This window comes from Microchirus variegatus, assembly GCF_963457635.1.
Source record: "Microchirus variegatus genome assembly, chromosome: 16".
Classification (NCBI taxonomy): Eukaryota; Metazoa; Chordata; class Actinopteri; order Pleuronectiformes; family Soleidae; genus Microchirus; species Microchirus variegatus.
In genome coordinates this window covers 11,513,146-11,540,682 of record NC_139817.1, presented here as the reverse complement: position 1 = coordinate 11,540,682, position 27,537 = coordinate 11,513,146, and the positions used below count along the sequence as shown (strand labels likewise).

General features: G+C 41.1%; 2 protein-coding genes across 3 annotated transcripts; both read left to right on the top strand.

The window, feature by feature from the left end:
• Nucleotides 1–441: 441 nt before the first annotated feature.
• On the top strand, nucleotides 442–20,775 carry dgcr2 (DiGeorge syndrome critical region gene 2). 2 transcript variants are annotated; one of them, XM_083903266.1, is made up of 11 exons: nucleotides 442–790; nucleotides 6,240–6,272; nucleotides 7,193–7,315; nucleotides 12,022–12,117; nucleotides 12,207–12,417; nucleotides 13,865–13,941; nucleotides 14,029–14,211; nucleotides 14,335–14,538; nucleotides 16,601–16,753; nucleotides 16,860–17,096; nucleotides 18,529–20,775. In XM_083903266.1, the coding sequence occupies exons 1-11, from the start codon at nucleotides 709–711 to the stop codon at nucleotides 18,759–18,761; spliced, it is 1,632 nt and encodes a 543-aa protein (XP_083759392.1). In that variant the 5' UTR covers nucleotides 442–708; the 3' UTR covers nucleotides 18,762–20,775. The 2 variants fall into 2 exon arrangements, with proteins under 2 accessions (XP_083759392.1, XP_083759393.1); XM_083903267.1 differs by lacking the exon at nucleotides 6,240–6,272.
• Nucleotides 20,776–22,127: 1,352 nt separating this feature from the next.
• Nucleotides 22,128–26,597, top strand: car15 (carbonic anhydrase 15; the record flags this gene model as incomplete). The annotated part of the gene is made up of 8 exons (XM_083902316.1): nucleotides 22,128–22,200; nucleotides 22,302–22,331; nucleotides 23,653–23,829; nucleotides 23,920–24,065; nucleotides 24,167–24,259; nucleotides 25,317–25,383; nucleotides 25,494–25,654; nucleotides 26,370–26,597. 8 exons carry the CDS (start codon nucleotides 22,128–22,130, stop codon nucleotides 26,595–26,597), a joined length of 975 nt encoding a protein of 324 aa, XP_083758442.1.
• Nucleotides 26,598–27,537: the final 940 nt, after the last annotated feature.

Here is a 27,537-nt window from a genome sequence, read left to right as displayed (position 1 = left end):
AAACAGTAGAGTCATTTACAAGTAAATCAATCTGCATGTGATTGCGTTTTTGCTCAACAGCTTTGATCACAAATGAATATGAAAAATCCAATTTCACGACTCTTAAAGTGAAAATCAATCAAATTGGTTTTACTTTGAGTAAAAAAAACTCTGTGTCTGACGTGATGAATGGTCACGTAGAATAATAATAATCTGTGTAACTAATCATCGTGTATCTGCGTCATAGAACAAGGCTGATATTGAGATGGATTCATCTCACAATAATCCCAAAGGACACACACACATACACTCATTGGTTTTCGTGTGTCACAGCGGGTTTAATCGGACTATATAACTCCGCCCAGGCTGGCAGCTTCTCCAGCTGGTCGCCTGCGTGTTGCGTGTTTGGGATTGTTGTGATGGGAGGCCGCAGCCATCTTGGATCAGCGCGGCTCCACAGTGAGCAGCGGGAGGGGGGACGGACGACGATAACAGCGGAGCCACATTAGCTAACGCTAGCCGCTCGGACAACACACCCGCAAACTGTTTCCACCGTGCGGGTCGACTATGCTCCGCACACGGGTTGTTTTCTTCTGTTTTAGCCGTCGGTTCGCGTGCACAAAGGCATGGGCAGAAGCCGTTTGAAGCGTTTGTCGTTGTAGACGGTGCAGTTCTTCGGCATATCTTTTTTAATTTCTGAATAGAGGAGTTACTATGAATGGAGGATAAATGTTGCCAAAGGCTGACAGCAGCAGTTTCGTCCTTTTCTCTCTTCTCTTCGTCCTCACTGTAACGGACCCGCCACGGACAGGTAAACCACACAAGTTCATTCTTTGCACACATTAACCGTGGTCTGGTGTATGAAGTGGGCTAAAAAGATTACTGCTGAAAGCACGGAGCGGGTGGAGGGTCAGAGGCCTGCGGGGTAAACCACGGACTCTGGTGGTTTTTTCAGCCGCTGCTGTGATGCTGTTGCCGGGCGGCGCATCAGCACAGACGCAGTCTTTTTTTTAATAATAAGTAGGTCAACCAAAATAACACCAATGCAATCATCAAATGGCAGACACTTAACCACTTCATTACAGCAATATTATTGTCAGGAAAAAAAAAACCTAAACGCGAGCCAGTCCTTCCAAAACAGACCATTACTTCTCTTTTTGTATGTAAATTCAATTAAAACTTAATTACAGACTCCTAGACCAGTTAAGAAAATAAAACAATATACAGAAAAAAGGCACAATACTTAATATATTAATTATATTATTGAACCCACTTGTTACAGCGGCAAACACTCAGAGAAGTGACGAGTATAAACGAGGACTATAATATCATTGAAATTTACATTTTGTACACAATAAACACCTTTTAATTACAAGACACAGTAGTATGTGATTATTGCACAGATTTATATTGGTACAGATATAATTGCACAGATGAGAGAAATCGAGGTGTAACCGTGGTATAATAAAAAGCTGCTAGTGCTCACCTCTCTGATGGTATAGCTCAAACAATTCTCTTATATACGTATATGTATACATATATAAGGGAGTCGTCCATACCAGTGTCCCCATAGCTGGGACTGACAACAACAGACATCAACAACAACAATCTGATGTTTCTGCACAGTTAAGAATTAAATACTTCAAGTTCCTGCACCACTAAGCCCATTCACCCTTGCTGAAGCTGTACAGTGAAACACATCAGACTGATTTAATATAACTGCCATGCTTTCATGTGAAAAGCCTTTGGACTATATCAATGCAATATCAAAGCTGCTTAAGTGTCAGAATTTTTTTTTGCTGGCTTAACACGTATGCAACACGTATTTTAAAGAAACACACAGTGCCCGTTTTAAATTCATCTAACGGTTTCCTGTGCAGCAGCACACTGAAGCTCCTGTTCGTTGGATCGCATACATGATTTTCTTTGAATGCATAGCTTTACTGCATTTTAAAAGGCAACACGATGAATGCATTATCGCTGTCGTCTCCTCCTGGCCTCAACATGTGATCCTTGCAATTGTGGAGATTAGAGAGTCTTATCAGGTTGTTGATATCAGCTCAATTATAATCATATCATTGATTGGTCCAGGAAATGAGTTACAACTTCTTTATTTGTACATAGAGGTTGTTGTGCCTGATTTGTTTATGATATAACATTTATTTTAGGAGTATATTCATTTGCACTCGTTTAGCATACACAACTGTAATTATCATCTCATGGGCAAATTGTTTGTTGCTCCCATGTTTTAAACCAAGCACAAGGCCTTTGTTTTTATAACTTGATTGACTCATTTAGAAATGAAGGTTATCCGTCTGGGTGAACTTCCAGTCATTTTGAATAGGGATGTGGATATTTGTGTTTTTTTGAGGAGCATTAAGAACCCTTTAAGTCCCGCAAGGGGAAATTCAATTCTGCAGTGAGTTAGTGAACACACACAGCACACAGTGAGGTGGAGAACATGCTAACCCAGCGCAGCGAGCGGCGCTCGGGGAGCAGTGAGGGGGTTAAGTGCCTTGCTCAACAGCACTTCAGCTGCGGATTGGTCGGGGATCGAACCGGCTACCTTCCGGTCTTTTATGCAAAACAAGCTAAATAAGTTTGTAAAGGCACGGTGCAGGCAATGCTATTAAACACATTACAATTATCTCCAAACCAGAGAAAGTCAGCAGCCTCTGGTGAGGCAAATCTAATGCTCATTACGAAGACTGAAATCATCCCCTCTGTGTTTGTGGCCATAAATCTGATCAACAAGTCAGCTGAACTTTGTCTATTGTACGTGGGAATGAGCCTCTCATCTGATCCACTGGCAGCTGGCTTATCCCTGTTTGTTTTTGCAATCCGCGCAAAAAAAATTGGCCGTGGTTTAACTTTTGGCAGGCATTTTCAATCAACAACCAGTCAGATGTTTTTGTTGACCTGTTACTACATGGACACGACACTGCAGCTATAGTTGGGAGTTAATGTACCGTGACCCACATGTTTTTGGATATTACTTTGAGATATTTTCCCAGATATCCGACAGTCTTATTGTGATTACTCCATTAAACCGTCAATGTGTTTCAATAAATCATATTTGGACATGATGTTATGCCTTTCTAATGACACAAGATAAATAGATTGCTGATTTCTTCCTGTTAGGGGCAGTATTAAGGGAAACCGCTCATAGAAAAGGACTGATATTGGTAATTGTATCGGACACAAAAGTGGTATCATGCCATCCATAGCAACAATGTGCTCACTTGTTCAGTAAAGAGGTTTTTATTTTTTTTTATTTATACTTGCAGTATAATGTAATTTGTATCTTTTGAGTGGCTGATTTGGTTTGAAATAGCAGAATCACAAGCTAATTGATTACAATTTGCAAACCTGAATTATTCCACTAAGCAAAATACTCTTAGTCGATCAACCTCTGTCAGTAATTTAATTTTCACAAAGATCGCAAATTACTCTGGGAGACGCCACACACCGACCTTCTTCTTCATCCACCCATTCACCATTTTAAGTATGAACTGCGTTGTATCAGGTCTTGAATCGTGAATATTCTGCGACACAGGAAAAGCTTCTTGAAAGCCACTTTAAATATCAAAGGTTATGCACCTTGTTTTCACCTTGGTTATTCAACGAATGTTTTGCAAACCAAAATGGCTTAAAACCCACACAGAGATGAAAGATAAAGTTGTTTCAGGTGGAATAATGACGTGGACATGAATGTCTGTACCCACTCACTGCTTTTAACGGTGATCCTCAGAGAAGAGGTGAATCATGAGAGACTGGAAATCAACACTGTCTGTTATATTGAAGAATATACAGTGAACTGGCCTTGCACGTTGGGGCAGTTTTGCTGTCTTTGTTTTTTTCTTTCTGTTGCTTATATAAGAGATGCAGAGGCTCTCTTTCCTCAGGGAAGCCAGCGTTCACTCATTTCTGACAAAATCGGAGGCTTATGAGAGAAATGGGCTCAATAAGCAATGGTTACTTACTAACTTCCCCGTCTCTCATTATTTTTCCAACCTATCTTGAAAAGCCAGAATTGCGAAATTTGACAGCAGTTCGAATTTGTTAATGCTGTGGTTTCCTGGCAGATTTATTGCAGTGAATAAATAAGTAATGTTTGCTCCGATAATGTGTGTATCAGTGTCATGATTCTCCAAGCCCATACTTGTATGAGTTATTTATGCGGGCATTAGGTTGAAATGTACCTGTGACGCAATACAAAAAGGTGGCCGTATCTGTCACTTTTCTTCAGAATAAAATCACTACTGATTGTGCAGATTGGCTCAGAGTGGTTCCTGGTTTAATCTCAGTGTCCTTGGGCAAAACAATGAATTCATAAACCCCAGTGGTCTTTAAACACAAATTAAATGATGTACCATTAAATCACTAAACTAACAGATAAGGGAAGTAGAGCTTCTCTGGCAGTTGTGTGCATATTGACGACAGCCAGTTCAGACACTTTTTCATCAAACGGGAAACTAAGCAAAGATCAACTTAACGCTGTTGCAGATATAGACCATTGTAAAGTGGAGATGCCCAAGTGGCACTTGTAACTTGTAATGTCTGATAATCTGAAGCAGGAGGAAAGCCGATCTCTGAATGAATTCTCCTCACCAGCAGCTTTTATCAGTGAAGCACTGAACACATGAATACTGATTTGTGCGGGCTGCAGGCAGTGGGTTGTTATTCAAACTCGGCTCAGATGCAAACATGAGGCATTTTTTTTCACCGGTCATGAGCTCATGTTGATAAGACTTTATATGATTTGAGTTTCCAAGTAAACGAACACAGCAAATCAAAAAGCAGTGGTTAGATTACGCAACAGCCATGCACAGTCAAGAAAAATGACTTCTATACACAAATATTTAAACCTAAAGCCCAATTTATACTCCTGCGTAAAGTGCTCTGCGTAGCTACGCAGAGTCCTCTGCGTCGACGCAGAACCTGTCGAAGAGCCTCTGCGTCGTCTCCGGGTGCACGGAATATTTTTTAAGTGTCCGTCACTCCGTCAAGGGACTACGGAGACGGCAAGAGCTGCGATTGGTCCTCAGGACAGGCCGAGCTAAGCTGCTCTGTGCCGGCTCTCAGTGCGCTCCGGGCGTCCTGACAGAGGCGGAGCTGATCCCCGCCGATAACGCCGCTGCCGAACTATAAATACGTCATATCTTAACACACACAGCACATGTTTAGACTCTAAATGGCCAATTTCTCGCCTCAAATTATCTTAAAACTGCGTTCCGTGACACAGAAAAGTGAGAAACGGCCACTTTTTCAACAACAACAGTCTTTCTCTCTCTTTCTTTCTCGGACGCCATTGCTCACTGTAGCCAGAAGCACAACAACCTTGCGCAGCGACCCCTACTGATCGGGCGGGAAATTGCAGCGAGTGTCCGTCACCACGACGCAGAAGTATAAATGCTCGAGGCGTCTCCGTGGTGACGCAGACGGATAACGCATACGCAGTCGGAGAAGTATAATGTGGCCTTAAGTCGAGCCATGTAACATACTTTCTTTTTCTCTTGAAATCTCAATTATTAACCAACACGTCGTCACTAATGCATTTGGAATGCACGGTCTCTAATGGTCTTTCAACCTGGCACACGTCCAGACTCGATGAAGTCCCAGGACAGAGAGCCATCTGTAATGATTCTCAATCCACTTAGTCTACTAAAACAGGGCAACGTGTATTGTGTTTTAATGGCGTTAAAACAACCTTCAGCAGAGTAATGACAATTTGGGGTTTTCTGTAAAGGATATGTTGATTTAAAGTAATCTAAGTATAACCACATGACTACAAATGAACAGGGTAACTGATGTATTCAGCACAACTTGACATCATTGCAATATTCTCAGTAAATTATAGATCTGCTAATTCAACGAGTGTGTCGCGACCTTTCATCGAAGTTGTTTGTGTTTAACGCCAGGCTTTGTCTGGTTCAAAGGTGAAACGAAAGAGAACGTCTTTAAATAGCCCCGGAATTCTTTTCATAGTAAAAATAGTGTGGCTGTATTGGCCTGATAATTGGGTGGTCCAGCTCCACTGTAGGTACACATACTGTAGCCACCTGTACACAAGAACAGATGGTCTAATGTACACGCAACTCGTCACACTGTAATTGAGGAAACTGCTCGTCACAAAAGTATATATCAGTGAACGGTTTTGTAAGAGCAGACGAATAACATATGGACAAGGGGAGTTTAAAAATTCCTTAAAACAAGTTCATTTGACACAATAGTCACACTATTGTTTTTATTTGTTTCAGGTCCGCGGCTAGCTCTGGCAAGATTATTGTCAGGTAAGCAAGCAGTATGTCTTTGAGTGTAGTAACTGTTAGGTGTTTGTTGGACTATATCAGCAGTAGCATCTTATTCAGTTTGAGTTTCCTTTTTGAGTTTCTTTTGTCCATGTAGCTCTTGAGATGGAAATTACCTGAGATTGTTTAATCACCTCTTGCTATTTGGATGTATGACAGTTCTTTGTGGATAAGATCTGACTCCGACTTACCAACTATTAACTCTGTTAGAAAATGTTCATTCATCACATGGAAAAAGGTTCAACAGAGTGACCTCTGACACAGAGGCGTCAATTATGCTAATCACATATCGGCATGGAGACCCTCTCAGCTCAAACTCAGTCAATAAACCTGTCACTGTGGTGTATGTATACAGGATGTACTGTAGGTCTAATTCTTTCCACTTTCCCTTATAACCAAAGTGTTATTTAAAGACTTGCTTACAGAAGTCCTGCTCTGATTTTATTGAATATATTGAATTACTTGGGCTTAGAAAGAAAATGTTCTTTTTAGTGGTTTCACATTTCTGAACTTAACCAACCTGGTCAACATCTGCTATGGATTTTCTTTTTTGTTTTACAGATCCTTTCTCAAATGTGTGCTAATTTTTTTTTTTTTTTTTTTTTTTTTTTTTTTAAACCTTCATTGCTACTTGTACAGGTCTAATTTGACGTACATTTTACCTGGTCTCTATCAGTAAAATGTGTTATTCTATCAGTAAAAACATACAGATTGTAAAGGTTCACTCCTATCACCATCTTACATCTCATATTTTATCAACTGCAGTGAAAGCTCAAGTTGTCTCGCTTTTGTCCCTCGGCTGAACTCTGATTTATACAGTGTTTGTTTTGTCTTGTTTGAGAGAAAAGGGCCACGGTCACTTGCAGGTTTTTGACAGCACAAGTTTTCCTCTTGTATTTCAGAGCAGCGCTGCAGCCCCGGGCAGTTTGCCTGCCGCAGTGGGAAGATGCAATGCATCCCTATGTCCTGGCAGTGTGACGGCTGGACAGCATGTGAGGACAAGAGTGACGAGATGGACTGTCCCTGTGAGTGCCATTTACTTCTTCCCTTGAATGTCTAACATCTCCATTTAGCCTAATTAATTTTGCATCTCCATTCACCTGTGAGTATAAGCAAGCACGTGATTAGCATGAGTGACTAAAGATGCTTCAGCAACACATCACAGACCATGTGAGAGATACACTACCGTTCAAAAGTTTGGGGTCACTTAGAAATGTCCTCATTTTTGAAGGAAAAACACTTTTTTCAATGACTATAACATTAAATTAATCAGAACGCCCATATATAGTGAAATTATTGTTGCTGTTACAGCCTGCAATTAAAAATCATGTAAAGTGGCTGAGAACATGTAGAAGAGGTATCACAGAGTAGTTTCTCTCCAGTAGTCTTTTCTAAAATGTTTGGTCGTGTCTAAAGGTGGATTTCCACCGGGTGCTTTACAGCAGTGGAACGTCAGCGGTGCGGTTTTGCACAGTCCCCACAATCCCCAACAGGCACGTTACGGCAGTGCAGCGGTGCCTTGGGAGCCAGCGGTGTTCACGGAAGATCGCGCGATAATCCTGAATGGATGCAAGTTTGCGACATCCTGCGATAGACTGTGTGTATAAAGTAAACAACAACACCACAGCTTCTTCCATTCTCCGACGTGGAAGAACTGTTGATCTGGTGTCATAAATGATTTTATGTTTCTCCACTGTAACAATCAGTCTCTTGTCGTACATTATGACTCTCCGAGACCCTCTGATCAATTGACTGTTGACCTGGTAGCACCGGTTATGATGTAATGTTGATGTGAAGTTGTGATAGGCTATATGACCTGCGTATTGTGTTTTATTTTGAAAGGGGGGCGGAAGTGTTTTACTTTGATTCTGTCGGACTTGATGCGACTCGGCAACAGCAAAAATAGAACTGCTACCTATTGATAGCACTGCGGTGCGGCGAGCCGCTTCTAGAACACTGCTGAGACGTGCCGCAGCACGCCCGGTGGAAATGCTCTCATTGATTAGAATGGAAGTGATCAGCATCGCTGACGTTCTGCTGCTGTAACACGCACGGTGGAAACCCAGGGTCAAACGATTCCAGGAACCACAGTGAGCATAAATCCTCCTCAAACACGGTGTAGATATACAGTAAATACTCTTGACACCTTTAACTGTGGCTCCTACACCAATGCCTTTGTTTTGCTCACTAACTGAGATGTCTTTGTGACTTACCTGAATGTGAAAATACACAGAAAAGCTTCTTTTATCGAAAATTCTGTAAGATGTGGAAATGCAGACTCCTGCTGTGAGGCTGCTGCTGATAAAGAGGGGGAGAGAGAGAGGCTGGAGGAGGAACGAGCTGCTAAACTAGCTCTCTGTTTTTCTGCAATATGTCGTTAAACTACCACCAAAATGGTGAAAATGTCGCTTCTCTAGGCGTCACCGGAGTGTTTACATTAATATTCTGTACAAAAGATGAACGACAATATTTAAGTGTGGTTGAGTGTGCAATGGCTGCAGTGGCCATGTCTCCACCATCTCACGGCAGAGAATAAAGCCCAATTTATACTTCTGCGTAAAGTGCTCTGCGTAGGCTACGTAGAGACTCTGCGTCGACGCAGAGACTGTCGAAGAGCCTCTGCGTAGTCAACGTCTGCACGAAATATTTTTTAAGTGTCCATCACTCCGTCAAGGGACTACGGAGATGGCAAGAGCTGCGATTGGTCCTCAGGACAGGCCGAGCTAAGCTGCTCTGTGCAGGCTCTCAGTGCGCTCCGGGCGTCCTGACAGAGGCGGAGCTGATCCCCGCCGATAACGCCGCTGCCGAACTATAAATACGTCATATCTTAACACACACAGCACATGTTTACTCTAAATGGCCAATTTCTCGCCTCAAATTATCTTAAAACTGCGTTCCGTGACACAGAAAAGTGAGAAACGGCCACTGTTTCAACAACAACAGTCTTTCTCTCTCTTTCTTTCTCGGACGCCATTGCTCACTGTAGCCAGAAGCACAACAACCTTGCGCAGCGACCCCTACTGATCGGGCGGGAAATTGCATCGAGTGTCCGTCACCACGACGCAGAAGTATAAATGCTCGAGGCGTCTCCGTGGTGACGCAGACGGATAACGCATACGCAGTCGGAGAAGTATAATGTGGCCTTAAAGCTGAATTATACTTGATTTGACAACTTTGATTTTTTAACACTTGGTGACTTTTTAATGGCTCACATTTGGTAAGGTGTTACCAACACATTTTCATGTGAGGAAGTGAGAAGTGATATTTTTAACACTATACAAGGACCTTTGGTCAACATGGCAGGTGGTGCAGAGCAACCTCTGGAAGAGAGCTAGGAGATGAATGTGTGCTTTTCACATAAATTACAATTTATTTACTTGTGCAGCTTAACAAGAGCTAAATAAACAGAAGATATTTACTCAGCTCATGGATAGGTCTTCCAAACATTCTAATATTATGACCGTATAGGCCAGATTTAATCAGTTGACTATATTATTGCAGACTCGTCTGATGTCACCCCTCATCCTCCACAAACCACTCCATCCAGCAGCAAATTTGTACTAAAGGAACGGCCACACTTTACAGAGGCTGCCATGTTTCTGATGAACGATCCAACATGAGTGTGTGTGTGCTTTACGTTTTGATGAGAAAGCCTAAACCTTTTCTTCTTTTTACTTTAAATGCTTGAACTAAACAGAACAACATCCTTTTTGGTGGGTAAAGGCCTCTGTAGTGACCTGTCGTGTGTGTAGGAGTCCTTTAGTTTAATATATGTGCAGTCTTGCTCTTGGCTGACACTAATTCTTGCACGTCGGACCATATTTCTGACCTAGCTTAAGTCCACTTGTTGCGACCAGACCGTGAACTGCAGGACAGTAGCGTTACATCAGTGGTTTGTTCAGTCCAGCTGATTTAGTTTCACCGACTAGCTCAGATTGTTGTCTGCAGGTAGGACACAGTCCACCTAATCCACCACAGTTAATCACAGAGCAAGATTAGCTGCTGTGGACTGACGGTGTCAGATGGCAGAAGGAAGTGCTTTCTTTCTTTTTTTTTGTGGCGACACACGTATCCGTGTTAATGTTTACTGTTTCTTGATCTCATGAGCATGAGCAGTGCATAGATAATGCAGTGCTAAGCCTTTTGACTGAAATCCCATTGTTTGCTCCTAAATCCAGAGACCTTGTCCCCAGCTCTCCGTATAATGGGTGTTATTAGAAGGATTGAGTACAGCATGTGACCTCCATACACCAGTGGTTGTGTCTGCTGACACCACCTTCTACTGACTGAGGTTTTGACCCCACACCCATTAATCAAACTGAAAATAAAAGCAGGGATTGTTTGTTAATGCCCCCCCCAGCAGCGCTGACTCCTTTAGCTGAAATGTTTCTTTGTTTATTAACGAATAAAACCAGTCAAATAGTGCAAAACACGTGTGTAGTAATATTGTTTATGATCAGAAGCGAATGTGCTGATTATTATCTGCTGAAAAAGAGAAAAACCCTTGAGCCTCGGTGAGAGCCGTCTGTGCCGAATCACACAGGAAAATCAATGTTCCTGCTTTGGGATTAGCTTTGTTGAATAATATGGTGAGGTGCAGCGATCCTTAATTCCAGCCAGATGAAAGTAAATACCTGCAGACATCGTTCAGCCATGTGTAGTCATTATGTTGCAGAAAACTGAGGTAACTACATTAAAATATCCAACTGGTAATAAGAAATTCATTGTTTGGTGTGAGAAAAAGGGGTATGAAAGTAGTTATTTGACATTTTTAATATATCCCCAGGACCTATAGCTTTGAGTTATTTATATACCGAATCATGAGTTTCACTTCTCAAAAACAAATACATAACAGAAGTGTTATTGCACTGAGATACAAGAACTCTTCTTCCAGGGAGTCCTGGTCAAGATAGCAGCTGAGATGGTACAAATAGTTACAGAAACTCACAACAGAATATAAAGCTGAATAGGAGGTTATGAAAAGAGAGATATAATAAAGTAAAGTGCAGAAGTAAACATTTGTAATTGCACTGTGTTGCACAATTAAATGCAACAGACAATCATGTTTATATCAGCTTCATTAAAGCTTAGTATCATTCTGCTTCTCATTGCTTGCCATTTAGTAGTGAGTTATGTGCAGCTTTCTGTTGATTTTTGTGTTTTTAATGCAACAGTTGTTTGACAAGTGATAATCTTGTTAGTTTCTGTGATTTCTAGAGCATTTAATATATTTTAAGTCTTCTTGGAGGGGAAAAAAATAGGAGGAGACTGATGATGGGATTCAGCCTCACCTCCGATCTGAATGACTGTGAAATCCTGATCATAATCAAAACAACACAAGGCTTTGGTTCCGCTTTTATCTTCCTTGAATCTGTATTCTGCTGAGGCTCTGGTTCCTGTTCTAACCAGTGAACCTTAGCAAAAGAGGAAGCGCTGATCAGAAGCATGTAATGCACAGAGACACAGGAGAAACTGCATGGATTCAGTGCAAATGCTAGTCGCTTTCCACCAACATCATTTAAAATGAGTCATTTCTAGGCAGATCTGGGGCAGAAAAACGCAGCACTGATGGTTTGTGAGTTTATTCACTCTCTGACAAATATAAAAGCTTTGCCTCGAGTCGTTACATCACACCCTTGTTGCAGGTTACACAACACAATATGTGTGCACTTCAAAAAAAAAAGAGAAAACACTCATGCACTTTTGTAAACTTTGACACATTCTCTTGCAGCTATAAAGGAGGAGAGGTTTCGCTTTGGTAACGGATACGACCAGGTGGAGGATGTCATCGCTGTGGATCCTCCTGTTCGCCTCAGCAGCATCTCAAGTACGTTTTACATTTTTGTCTCTCCCTTTTTTGTTTTTGTAGTTTTATGGATTAACCACGATGCTAAAGTGTCCTTGATTTGTCCACAGAGAAATGCCCCAGTGGGTGGCACCACTACGAGAAGACGGCCAGCTGTTACAAAGTCTACCTGAGGAATGAGAACTACTGGCAGGCCGTGGACACCTGTCAGAGAGTCAACGGCTCGCTGGCTACGTTCGTGACCAACGAGGAGCTGCAGTTCATACTGAAGATCGAGGTGGACTTTGACGATTCGGTGTGCGAGCGCAGAGACCAGTGCAAGTGAGTGTTTTACCGTCTGTTTGCAAAGTGTGGCGCTCGTCTGCGATGGTGTCCACACCTGTAGATGAATCCAGACAGAACCGCATAACAATGTTGACTCCCCTTAAGCCTTGAGGAAACGCAGTTTTAACATTAATTAATAGAAGATTAAAAAAAAAGATAAAAATTATAAGAGTATCAAAGGAGTAGAGGTTACAGTGCAGTATTAGAAATTACTGAAATGCAGCAGCAAACAGAAAAGTCTTTAGTCTTGATTTAAAAGAGGTGAGAGCAGACCTGCATTTTTAATAAGCCACATTAAAGAATTAAAATGAGACTTGTGATACATGTGGGAAGTCTGTGCATCTCAAAGTGTTTGATACAGGTTCCTCCGTGTGTCGCTTTGTCCATTTCTCCATTAAAAAAAAAAAAAAACTCCTCTCCAACGCTCCAGATTGAACCATGTGACTCTGGTCTCTGCAGCTGCTTATTATCACAAATCTACTTGTCCAGTTTTCCTTTGGGGCTCATCCATTGTGTGCTCTGCTCTTCCATCGTTGCACAGATTCAAAGGTGCACGCAGCAGTGTCGGGGAAAATGCATGGAGCTCTTGCACTTAAGACGCTGTATTAGTGCACGTCATGCCTTAGTTATTATGGTCTGTTGCATCCCAGCACGGCTGACTGCACAAGCCATTTATCTCAATCTTTTGTTGTTGGGTCATACAGTTATTGGATCACGTTCCCACCAGCAGCAGAAATCTGCTCCAAAGGGGCGAAGTGAGTCCACTTCCTCTAAAGGATCTTGGTGTGATTGTTTTGGTCTGCACCAGCGTGAGACTACCGTGTTCACACCTGCCCAAACAAATAGCACCAAGAGCAGAACATGAGCCAGGAAGTGATTTAAACCGCACTGAAAGTTGGAGATGTGAAAACACTCCTGAGCCGGCCAAGAATTCCAGATGGAGCTCAACTTATAAATCAGAATGTTGTGATTTTCTACAGCTATTTAATGCTATCTAACATAATAAAATTGTTTCCCATCATTATATATTATGTTTTTAACTTTCTGTGAGAAAATGTGCCATTAGGAATCTGTCAAACCTCAACTCTCCACTTTGTTGTCCTTCAATTTAACTTGTTACTACAAAGTAAACACCTGCCTGAACATGTTTGCGTGAAATCCCTACCTTTTCGCTTTAGTTGTTACAAAAGAATATGTAACTTAGAACTTGGGAACAAAACCAAGTTGCAAGTCTCCTTTTCCATCTTGTTCAACTTGAACGTCACCCTTTGTTGACCTTTTTCAATTTAGCACCATGTGAAATGTATCGGCCTGTTCTAGAAGAGGAGTATTCCATTATTGGTAGTAGGCCATCTAGTGGCGGTTGGGGGTACTTGAATCACCTTAAATTGATTGATGTACATACATTGGCGTAAAACCTCCCCTTTTTTCGTTTAATGTCAAGGTTTTGGGTCGGTTACCAATATGTCATCACTAATCAGAACCACACTCTGGAGGGCCGCTGGGAGGTCGCATACAAAGGTATTTAAGACTTCCTTGCCTCTGCCCTTTTTTAGGAAATAATTAAGACATTATTTTTAAAACGTCTTGTGTTGTCTCTCTCTACAGGATCAATGCAGGTGTTTCTACCACCAGAGGGTCTGACCAGTATTGGGGAGACTTCTCCGTCCCAGGACAACGTCTTCTGTGCTCAGCTGCAGCGCTTTCAGATTAAAAGCATGAATGAACGAGGCCTGCACAGTTGGCACGCTGAGAACTGCTACAAAAAGTTCCCCTTCCTCTGCAAGAGGAGTACGTGTCTATTATTATGTCTTTGAATCTGAGATGTTTAAAAAAAAAAAAATGAAGGAGTAACACATTTCTTTTGGGAATTTTAGCGCTGTTTTAATAATGTTGTTATTTCCTCCCTCACAGGGCAAACGTGTGTGGATATCAAGGACAACGTCGTCAATGAGGGCTACTACTTCACTCCGAAGGGCGACGACCCGTGTCTGAGCTGCACGTGTCACGACGGCGAGCCGGAGATGTGCGTCGCAGCGCTGTGCGAACGGCCGCAGGGCTGCCAGCATTTCCGCAAGGACCCAAAGGAGTGCTGCAAGTTCACCTGCCTTGACCCAGGTACTGCTGCCCCCTACTGATGCATCACACTGACGAGAGTGCTTTTTCCACTTGACCTGAATATTTTCTCATGATTTAGTCACGGTTATACACTACCATTCAAAAGTTTGGGGTCACCTATACAATTCTTTTGTGTTTTCCATTAAAAGTCACACTTTTATTCATGAAAAGAATTGCAAAATGAATAGAAAACATAGTCAAGACATTGACTATTTCAGCTTTGCTAACATAATTGCACAAGGGTTTTCAAGGGCAGCTTAACAAGAGCTTTACTCAAGATACTCAAGATATTTACTCAGCTCATGGATAGGTCTTACAAACATTCTAATATTATGACCGTACAGGCCAGATTTAATCAGTTGACTATATTATTGCAGACTCGTCTGATGTCACCCCTCATCCCCCACAAACCACTCCATCCAGCAGCAAAGTCCCACAAGCAAAGTGGCTGAGAGTCGATCACCTGCAGCAGCTGCTCCTTCAGAAGCAGATAGTTAGAGCGGAAGCTGAAACGCACAAACTGCAGGCGGAGCGCGAAAAACTAGAGCTGGAGAAACAGAAACTGGAGTTAGAGAAAACAAAAATAGCTCTGGAAATTCAGTCGATACAACAACAAATGAACAGATCTTGTCATGTTAACTGTAGTCTGTGTTGAAGGAACAATACAGTTTCTTATCCTTTCTTATTCTTAATACAGTACAAATCTTTGGCTTGAGTATTTTTCAAATATTGGTATTAACCTTAATAGCACGGCCGTTATTTCTCATATGTGATTTACATCAATAAATTGATTATTTTAACTATGAACTCACATTAATTTACAGTTATAATCTACATGATCTAAGGGAAAATCATTTATTTGCATCCTTGATACATGTTAACTTTAAACAACCTGTATTACTATATTATACAGTTAATTTGCTACAAGCAGACACTTGGTGTTCAGTGTCGATGCAGTAATATGTAATATTATTGTGCTCTACCCTTATTATTTCCTTCTGTCATACTCGCAGTTAAACATGAGACAATGACGACAAATAAAAGTGATTTGATTCAAGTCATAAAAGTGGCGTTTATCTTGTTCAGCGCTGCTCAGCATTTGTTGTAGAACTCCTGCTCCAGACTGCGTTTACAGCTGTCCTTGATCACAGCTAAGGTGGCTCAACTGTCATAAAGATAATGTTGGATTCAAGTTACATCTGGTGTAGCTTTAAGGTCCAGCACAGAACATTTCGGAGGGTTTATACTCGATCAATCAATTTGATAATCGGTTCATTGTTTTGAGTGATTTTTTCAGCTTCTTAAATAATATTTATATATATATTATTAATAATATTTTCTGGTTTCTTTGCTCCATAAAACAAAGAAATCATTAAAACCATTTCTGACCTAGCTTAAGTCCACTAGTTGCGACCAGACCGGGAACTGCAGGACAGTAGCGTTACATCAGTGGTTTGATTTCCACTCTTTCAATCCACCCTCATTTGTTTAAGATTGCTTTCTCTCTTTATGATCACACTTGCATACACTTTTTAAATGTTTTTATTGTTTGTTTTGTACTTTTCTCTATTCATTGTTTTATGTCCTTGAGTGTTGAAAGGCACATATTAATACAATTTATTATTACTTTATGTGTTTATTTTGCCAGTCTATTTGGCTGTTTTTTTACTCTCCGGTTGATAAAATATATATCCATTATCTCGATGAACTCCATGAGCTTTTCACCAACGTCTGAACTTTATATATCGTGAAATTATTGTCTATGTTTTTGCCAGCATTTATTGGTTTGGTCAGTGTGGAGTGAGCAGATGGAGTTTCAGATCTGTGAAATTTATGTTTTGAAAGTGTTTTTCACATAAATTCCGAACTATTTATTTTTGCAGTTTAACGAGAGCTAATAAAACAAAAGATATAAATCTGCCTATTAACTGAGCTCATGTGTAGAATGAAAAAAGATTGTAGAGTGTGTTGTTGTTTCACTTTGAACAGAATGCAGACAGAGCAGGTCATTTTAAACCAATGGTCCTTTAAAAAAAGTACTAATCTTATTCTATTCCCTCAGATGGAAACAGTCTGTTTGACTCCATGGCCAGCGGGATGAGACTGATCGTCAGCTGCATCTCGTCCTTCCTCATCCTCTCTCTGCTCCTCTTCATGGTGCACAGGCTACGTCAGCGGAGGCGTGAACGCATCGAAACACTGATCGGAGGAAACCGTGAGTACACACACACACACACCAAATGTTTATTTTTTTATTTTTTTATGTGTCAGATGATAACATAACTTCCCATCTGTGTCTGTCTTGGCTTTAATCCGCTCAGTGCATCACTTTAATCTCGGACGACGAGTCCCAGGCTTCGACTACGGCCCGGACGCCTTCGGCACCGGCCTCACTCCCCTGCATCTCTCCGACGACGGAGAAGGAGGCGCCTTTCATTTCCAGGAGCCTCCTCCGCCGTACGCGGCCTACAAATACCCGGACATCCAGCATCCCGACGACCCTCCTCCTCCATACGAGGCCTCCATCAACCCTGACAGCCTCCTCTACGTCGATCTGGGTTGGAGCATTATTATTATTCATTATTCATGCATCTCATTATTGTTTGTGCATCTCATTATGTACAGAAAAAAACAGTGGTGTTCATTTCTCCCTTAGAGGATGATTCAGTAGCTAGAAGGGAAGATACCTTTTTAATAAGGAAAGATTTGATGCAATACTTTTATTTATATTTGTTGGATATAATAGTTATGAAAAATATACAGTCATTATTAGACCTATTATGTATGAACAGATATTTTTACAAGTTATTTAAAAAGGAAATAAATACTAGTGGACATAGCTGAGTGAAGAAGCTTTTGAGGTTATCATTTTACATTGGGTTCTGCTCTATTATTTGGACTTGAGAAATAAGAAAACAACAGTAACATGAAGATGAAATATTAAAGCTATAGTGCAGGGCTATTAAATGACAAACTTGGGGCACATTTTCAAACTGAATTAAACGTATAAAAACCAGCTCAAATGCTTTAAAGGCCTATAAAAAATAAAATAAAAGAAGGTCATAGCAAAAATGTTTTTCACTTTGAAATACTACAAAAAGTGAAAACTGAAAAATGTGCAGTGTAGTAGCCTTCAACGTTAAAATACATGAGTTTGTCATATTTAACCGCAGGTGCAACTCAAAGTGAATAAAATCAACAATCTTTAGTGACAGCAATGGTTTCTTTGAATGAAGATAAATATTTATCACATGTGACCCACGCATGATCAGAGCTACTGTAGGAATTCATTTCACAATATTTGAGGGAAAGTGAAAAGTGTTTGTCTAGTTTTTGGCTATAGTGCATAAGTAAAACCCTCTTTTTGGAGTGCCTGCTTGTAAATTACATGCCCAAACTAAATAGAGTAAATCTCTGCACTTACAAGCTCTATGTGGATTATCTTGGTATCAAAATAAAGACATGTTTTCCCCTCGCCTAAAAAAATAATGCCTTTTAAAGTAAATATCACCTTTAAAATAGTAGGAGCTTAAAAACGTATGCAGGTCATGTAACAGCATATGGACATGAGCTGTGCAAAGTCTGATGCTGCTGAAGTGAAGCAGAGTAAAAGGAAAGAGGTTTTAGTAAAGAGATGTCTAGGCGTTCTCTCGTTTTGGCAGAAATTTGAGGTTTCTTAGGTACCAAATTATTAAAACCCATTTAATTTTATTTACATGTCACTATTGGTCAAAAACAACTTGTTTTGAATAATAATAATAATTTTTTTAAAAAGTAAGAAAACTCGCTGTAAATCAATGCTCCCTGTGTGGAGCGTCATAACTCTGTGACTCTGCAGCATGTTCTGTTGCACAGCGCCATAGCACGGCCTATTTGGGTGATTGACAGCTTGTTTTAAACCTCTAAACCAATAGAATCAGGCCCCGGCCCCCGCTTCGATCGACTGTGGTTTTTCTTTTCTGATTTCTTTCTCCCCGTCGTTAACTTCAGGACATCACGCTGGCGTTTCTCTGGTGCCCGGCCAAATGAACGTCATGGTGGACCGGCTCCAGAGCGATATTCCCAACATGCCCTGTCCCATGCCAGGCTCGGCTCCGTCCACACAGGAGAGGGAGGACTCCATAGACAGCAGCACCCTCCTGGTGGGGCCCGACACTCCCACAGACGGCCACGTCCCCACTTCCATGCCCGCAGACTGCACCTCCCTCAGCACGGTGGTATAGGACCGTGGACGGACGGAGGCACCCGGACATTACCTGCTGTAGTAGAGACGCGTGAGAGGACGGAGCAGCCCCGTTTTCTTCACCGTGTCTCATGGAGAGAAGGAAAGATTTCCTCTTTCTGAAGACTGTGCAGTGAGAGCAGAGGCGAAGACGAAGAAAAACACTACATTTAAGCAGAGAAAAGCTGCACTTTTACTTTCTGCGTAGACTGAGCAAAGCTTTTTGAAACATCTCAGTTGGCCAAAGATTGGTCAAGACGCCGCCCCTGATGTAAATACCCCCCCCCCCCTCAGGACCGTGCCAGTCAAGTTTGTACTACTTGTTTGTTTCAGTCCAGCACAAAGCAACAAAAAAAAAAAAAAAAAAGACAGTGACGCCAGCTTTTGTTCCTCTGTCATTGATCTGCAAAGTTGTCATCAGATCGCAGCATGTGTCCTCCCCAACACTTCTGTCCCCTTGTTTCTCCTTAGTCTGACTCCTGACGCCGTCATCTTCCATGTTTATGATTATGATCATATTTTCAGCAAAATTACCTTTTGTAGTTCAGAGGTCAATTTAAGAAGGTACGATTATTTCCCTCCGATTTAAACTTTTTTTTATTTTTTTTTAATGAGGTAAAGCTGACACAAGATATTGCGTATCAGTGAATGTTGTGGTACTGATGGATCCTGACTTTGATATTGTATATTTTCGTGTTTCTGTTTGGGGTTTTCTGTTAGGACTTGCAGGCTGTGATCTTCTTTGCTTGTGTTGTTGCCGCGTAGAAACAGCCTGATCCGACTGCTCGGTGAGTGAAAAGTGGCGAGTCGGCGTCAAGTTTTTAGGGCGACGACGACGACGACGATGATATTCATTTATTTAAATGAACGAGATCCAAGTTTTTTGTTTTGTTTTGTATTTTTGAAAGTTGTCACGTTTTGAATGCTGCCTCTCCTCCCTCCCTCTGTGTGTGTGTGTGTGTGTGTGTGTGTGTGTGTGTGTGTGTGTGTGTGCGTGTGTGTGTGTATTCGTGTATTCTGGCATAAACGCTGACCTTGTCTGGACCAGTCGTCCTCATGGAACTTGGTCCTAATGAGGCAGAACCTCATTTTCTGAGGGCCTGGTTAAGTTTATGGGCTGAGATTTGGATTGTGATGAGGTTAAGGTTAAAGACGCATGAGTGGAAGTCCTGTGTGTGTGTGTGTGTCAGTTTTCTCATTTATTGACGACGTTTCCAGCTGCCGATGACAATAATGTTGTCAATCTGTCTCCGTCTCTGGTGTTGATGGGTCTCCCCCCCCCCCCCCAAAAAAAAAGAATGAGAACAGAAGTTGTGCTAAAAAGAGAAGCATTAAAACTTCCTTCCTGACAATCGGTGATGACACACTCAAGGATGTTTTTTGTTTTTTTTTTAAAGCCAGAATTGACCCACCAGCGTCCACGTCGCGTTTGATTGTACTCGATAAAACTCTGATTTTCTTTGGCGCTGAGACTTGTGTCCCTCTTTCTTGACAATCCACAGTGGATTATTCTTCAAACAAAATCTTGTTAACTGTAGAAAAGCTCCACGCATGTGTGTAATCGGAGGTGGTCGACGACTGTTTGTTTGTTTTTCTTTTCTCATGAAGTTAGTTTTTATTTCTGTGATGTTTTGTTGGACCTGCTGTGCATGTTTTTATGCTCTGGCATGCTGAGTTTGTTTTTTTTGTTTTTTTCTTCTTCTTTTTCTTATTTATTTCTTTCTTTCGGTGGAAATATTTTAAGCGCAACAGCGTGTCCTGTACAGACTCTACTATATCGTTTTAAAACCTGCGTATACGTCTAAAAAAACCTCTCTCCACGACCCGAACGGCAGCATTTACACTGTAGATTCTGTGCAACAGTACGGCGATGTGAGGTCTAATTCGCTGGAATTTAGTTGTTTTTAATGTACAATTTCAACAAATACTACATTTTATTGTCTTATGTTTGCCCCCTTCTTGCTTTTAAATTTGACAGAATGCTGCAGGGAGGAGGGGGGGCGGGGCTTGTGTTTTTATCCGAGGTAGATGTACATCTAATCAAATGCCAAATAAATTGCACCATGAAGGACGACTCGTGCGTCACTGGCTGTGAACTTCGCGTTACCACGTCATCCGTCGTGGTGACATTCAGCTTCTCTGTGACTTCTTTGACTTCGCTGAGGAAACTTCAGCGGCCAAATGTCACAGGAGGATTAAGGTGAAACGTGGGGAAACCCCCCCCCCCCCTCCCTCCAAACAGTGGGGATAATAGACGTAGTTGGATAAATCCAATCCACAGTCTATAAAAGACTGGTATAATTTAAAGAAAGTGGATATAGTGCGGCAGGTGCACAGTGATACTCGCTGAAGAGCGTTGTCGCGGCCGCAGAGAAAAGAGGCTTTGTTTGACAGACGGGTCGAGTGGTGACGGAGTCACATCATCTGTGATGTGTGAGCGGGGGGGTGGGGGGTGGGGGGGGGACGCAACACTCCAGACTGGGATTACATTTATCAGACGAGGAGAAGAATCACTTTAACATTTATATAATGTGCTTATACCCCCTGTTATTTTATGTGGAAAAAGTTGAAACTAAATGTCAGTTATACTCACACTCACTCAAAATACTCTGTTAATTTACTAGATTATTTCAACTTCTTCACATTTTAACTGTTATTTTTTTTTTGAATGACTTTAGTGACTTTTATGTTGTTTGGTTTCCAAAACCTCACAATGTCAAATGTCTTCTTTCTTTTTTTTTTGTCCTTAAAACTACAAATGTATTCCATTAACTGTCAAAAGATTACATCTTAAACCGCAGAATTCACACAGAGCTCCTGAAACCACATTCAAACCAATTCATCCATTCTCAAAATAGTCCATGAAGTCACCATTTTAAACGTGTATAATATTTTGACTCATTAAATGGAGCCAAACTCTCCTTCAAGATCATTTGAATTGTTTGACTAAAATTGATTTCCCTGCTCTTCTGAACGATCGACTGTCACAGGTGACGTCAAAAACCGATATAAACTCGTCTCCTTTTTCCAATTCCTTGAGCTGCACACGTCCTGTGACTTTCCCGTGAGATGAATGTGTCTTGTTACCAGTGTCAGTGTGGGCATCGATGCTGGCAGCAGCAGCAGCACTAGCAGAGGAGGGGGGGGTGGTGTGAAGCTGACCTGCATCAATGAGCCTGTTGATCAGAAAAGACCACTCGACTGCTAACGACACAGTTCACTGATCAGAGCAGGGGAAATAACGCTCAACCTCCTCTACCTCGGCGTCTTATTTAAGAGGGAACGTCTCTGCGCCGTCCTCAGTCTACCTCAGTCTATACATCAGTCTATACCTCGCTCGCTGACACCGATCTGCTTCAATCCGACGATGATCTGGACTGATGCTGCTGCTGCTGCTGCTGCTCTCCTCACCTTTGTTGTTGCTTCATGTGCAGATTCTGGTGAGTGTCCTGCTTTTATTATGTGTACATTTCTACTTCATTCCAGCTAAACACATTCAATTCATAGAAAACTAATGTTTTTGTTGTTGTTTTTGTTTCAGATGATTATTGTTATCATGAGCCACACTGTGGTAAGTAACCTTAAAATAAGTGTTTTATTTACACTACCGTTCAAAAGTTTGGGGTCACCTATACAATATTTTTGTGTTTTCCATTAAAAGTCACACTTTTATCCATCAAAAGAGTTGCAAAATGAATAGAAAATATAGTCAAGACATTGACAAGATTAGAAATAATTGATTTTTATTGAAACTAATCATTTTGCCCTTTCGTCAAAGAAGCAGCAAAACTGTTTTCAGCTGTGCTAACATCATTGCACAAGGGTTTTTAAGGGTTTTCTAATCATCCAATAGCCTTCTAATGAGATTAGCAAACACAATGTACCATTAGAACACTGGAAATGGGCCTCTATACACCTATGTACATATTCCATTAAAAAACAGACGTTTGCAGCTAGAATAGTCGTTTACCACATTAACAATGTATAGAGTGTATTTCTGATTCATTTAATGTTATATTCATTGGAAAAAAGTGATATTTCTAAGTGACCCCAAACTTTTGAATGGCATTGTATATATGGTGTATTTGCTCTTTACTGTTCTAATGGGAAACCTAGAAATAGACTCTATTAAATTAAAACAACTTTATTTATTCCTTAAAGCATCAGTACTACTGCACGTCACATCAACATACTTCCTGCCATCATGCCATCGTGTTTTCCCCTCATTCTCAAGTGCTTTCTTTCCGCTTTTGTGTATTTTGATCAAATCTTGTTCTTCTCTCACTTTAAAGTCTCAGGGATGAATATATCGTATCTGACGCCACTAAATGACATGAACTATTTATTATTAACACTAGGAGAAATGGGGAAGTTTGTGTGGCAGAAGTTTATAAAAAACAATGTTACAACAAGGTCAATGTAGCAGCTTTTGCTTCCTTATCTTGTTTTGAAACGGTAGAAGACGAGGAAAATAACTTTGTAAACACAGAAATCAAAGGTTCCCTTTTTACGTGCATATTTTTTTTGGGATGAAATCTTGCAATTGGATGTTTGGTTTTGTGTGTTTTGTATCAAAGGAAGTGAGAAAAGTGAAAAAGAAAAGTGCACTATGATTTGGTTCTCAGCTGGGAATTCTGAAGCTACTGTCAATTAATTAAATACATTTTAAATAAGGGCTGACATTTGGTCACAGCAGGGAAAATTCTGCGATTATCTGCTCTAAAGCTCCAGAACAGCAACGACATGGACTTTGTAGAAAGTGTCTTACGCCAACATCTTGATCTGGAATTGAAGCATTTTTTCTTCTCCGCTATCTTCTCCGATCACCTCTAATAAAACCTCGTAGAAGTTTTCGATCACTGTCCGACGTCTCGTGTCCTCCCCGTCCTCAGATCCGTATGCGTGGGGAGACATGTTCCCGTCGTGTCACCCCATCCTTGAAGAGCACCACTCTCCCATCGATCTGGACCAGCACATGACCAGGAACGGCTCGCTGGACTCTTTGCACCTGGAGGGATTTGAAGAGGTCCAAACGGGTCACTGGACGCTGAAGAACGACGGACACTCTGGTGAATAAACCTGCAGAATATACGAGTGTCTCTTTGTGTCTGTACTTACTCGTTACTGTCTCTCTCACACACACACACACACACACACAGTGGTGCTGCAGGTGGGCAGTGGCATGTCAGTGAGTGGTGGAGGCCTCCCAGATGTTTACCACACCATCCAGCTGCACTTCCACTGGGGAGGACCGTCCACTAACGGCTCGGAGCACACGGTGGACAAGCGCAGATTCCCGATGGAGGTACAGTACGGTCAGTGGACGGCTTTATAAAGCAGGCGTAGCAGCAAGACTCCAGTGCAGTGTCCTCACCGTCCTCTGTCCTCTGTCCTCTTCGTGTCCAGATGCACGTCGTCAACATGAAGTCCATCCATCCGAACTTGACCGCAGCCTTGGACGACCCCACAGGACTCGCCGTTCTTGGATTCTTCATCGACGTCAGTTTGATTTTTACATGTTCAAGCATTTAAAGCTGTAGTGTGTAACTTTTAAACGCGTCCGTTTCCTTCAAAAACGTTTAACCCTAACCCAGCGTCACATGCTGTTTCTCGGTAAAGCAGTGTTTTTGTGTCTGTGTTGACGCAGAGTGATATGTTTTCTACCACGAATGACTGAAAGAAGCTACACTACACTACAGTGAGAAGGCACAACACTTTAGATCAAGGAATTCTCTTTTCCTGCAGTGACATTGACATTTTTCCGAAGTATTTCAGGGAAGTACGGTGGCCTGTGCGTACCATAAAACATGTCTGTCTGTCTTCACGTATTAAAGGCATTTACAGTGTCGCTAAAACAACAAAATAAATCGCCCATTTTACATCTGTCCGTCCCAAACTTCACTACCCCGACATACTTCTGTGCGTCTTTTGCATGTGGACGTTTGTACAATACTTTCTCTAGAGGGCAGTGCTGATTACAAAAGTTGCAGGCTAAAAGAAGCATGTTTTTACTGTGCTTGAACGCAAGACCAGGAAATGTAAGTCGTCCAATTAATTAGGGAATATCACTCTTTGGTGTTGCAGATAAGAGATATACTCTACCGTTCAAAAGTCTGGGGTCACCTATACAATTTATTTGTATTCCATTTAAAGTCATACTTTTATTCATCAAAAGAGCTGCAAATATAGTCAAGACATTGACAAGATTAGAAATAATGATTTTTATTCAAAATAATAATTTTGCCCTTTTGTCAAAGAACCAGCAAAACTGTTTTCAGCTGTGCTAACATGATTGCACAAGGGTTTTCAAGGGTTTTCTAATCATCAATAGCCTTCCAACACGTTTGCAGCTAGAATAGTCGTTTACCGCATTGACAATGTATAGAGTGTATTTCTGATTCATTTATTGTTATATTCATTCAAGTGCTTCTCCTTCAAAAATAAGCACATTTCTAAGTGACCCCAAACTTTTGCACAGTAGTGTATAGTTGTGTATCGTCTGCATAGAGAGGGAGTAACCAACGATTTTCCTCATTTTTTTCTCTTTCTCTTTCAGGTTGTTTACGCTGACAATGTGCACTTTGGACACATCACACAGAAACTGTCCTCTGTAGCTTACAAAGGTTTGTAGACGCACAAACATCTTGTGTGTCTGTGTTGTGTCTCAGTGTGTCCTCATCACTGCTGCGTGTCCTCCCCCCTCTCTCTCTCTCTCTCTCTCTCTCTCTCCAAGGTCAAACTGCTAAACTCAAGCCATTTCCACTGATGAATCTCCTACCAAAGCACAACATGAGTCAGTATTACCGTTACTACGGCAGCCTCACCACCCCGCCCTGTTCTCAGGTGGTCGTGTGGACTCTGTATGAAGTCCCCGTCTACATCTCGTGGTCTCAGGTAAGTGTTTTGTACGGTGACCCTGAGGTGCAAAACGCAAAACAAGAAAAAGAATTGTGATTGATTAGCATTTGTGGTTCTTTTTTTTTTTGCTTTTTGATTTGCGTTTGTTTTTTGCGTTTGTTTTTCTTGATTTGCGTTTGTGTTTTTTATTTGCGTTTGTGTTTTTTATTTGTTTTGCGTTTTTTATTTGCGTTTGTGTTGTGATTTACGTTTTGTGATTGGCATTTGCGTTTTTTGTTTTGCGTAAAAATGTGTTTTTTTGCGTTTTTTATTCGCGTTTGTGTTGTGATTTGCGTTTTTTGTTTTGCTTTTGTGTGTTTTTTGCGTTTTTTATTTGAGTTTGTGTTGTGATTGGCATTTGCGATTTTTGTTTTGCATTTGTGTGTTTTGCGTTTTTTATTTGCGTTTGTGTTGTGATTTGCGTTTGTGTGTTTAGTTTTGCATTTGTGTTTTGTGTTTTTTGATTTGTGTTTTTTGATTTGCGGTGTGATTTGCGTTTGTGTTTTGCGTTTTTTTGTTTTGCGTTTTGTGTTCTTTGATTTGCGTTTTTTTGTTTTGCATTTGTGTTCTTTGATTTGGGTTTGTGATTTGCGTTTTTTTGTTTTGCGATTGTGTTTTGCACCTCAGGGCCACCGTAGTTTTCACTTTTTAACATAGATTTCAGTGGCTTCCCGGTCACTTTGAATGATATAATATTCGTCATTTTTTTCAGTTGGCTCAGTTTACGTCGCAGATCTTCTCCACGGAGGAGAACGCGGAGCAGGTGACGCCTCTGCAGATGAACTTCAGACACATCCACGCCACCTTCAGTCGCACCGTGTCTGCGTCCAGAGATGCTAAACTGCTCAGTGGGACAGCAGGACGCCCCCTCAGGTTATCTGTGTCTCTGCAGCTGCTTCTCGTCTTCTCCTCCTCTCTCCTCTTCATCTCGACACTTTAGCGAAACCTGCTCCCCCACTGAGATATAGAAGAATATAAATAGAGATATTTTAAGAGGGAAGTAAAGTATTGTTTTTGTAAAATGATGTGTTATTTCTGTAAGATTATTTAACTCCATGAGTGCATCACTAAAAATGTGATTAAAGTAACATTTTCCACCTGATGGCTGTTGTTTTTGTGTGTTTTTGCATGTTTGCAAGTATTTTCTTCACATTTCTAATTTCCGATGCTGAAATTTTCCATGAAGAAACGACCGAAAATAATCTCCTGCATCCAACATGCAAACACTTTTTTCTTTTGTGCATTTGCAAATGACAAACGGCGTCAAACTCGCGCGTATGCAAATGAAAAAATGCTGTAAGATCACCTGCAAGAAAAACAGAATAAACAAATCATTTACATGCAGGAGCAGACTGACTCGTTCATGTCTGTGTTGTGTCTGTGTTCTCGCTCTGTGTCGCACAGACTCACTGTCGTTTCTGTGAGGCTTCAGTGAGATGTAAATCTGTGGTTTCATTAGCGAGAAATGTTAAAACAACACGACAAGTTAAGATCAGTCTTGTATATAAAGCACCTTTAAAGGTGATATTTGAGTAAAAGTTCAAGTATCTTAACCAGAAAATGACTTTGGTAGAAGTTGAAGTCACTTTTTTTTTTATCATATTACTGAAGTAAAAGTCTTAAGTATATGACATTTACTGTACTTAAGTATCAAAAGTCATTTTCTGATGCAAAGTTTACTTAATTGTTGGAAGTAAACATGTTAAAAAAAGTGAGGAGTTAGGATTGAGCCATGGTAACACTTTATAACAAGTACACACTATCAGCATTAGTTAAGCATTAATTCATCATATTATAACACATAAATAACCATTAGTATGTAGTTTATAAACACAGTTCTAAATGTTTTACTCATCCCATCAGCTGAGGAACAGTGTCCA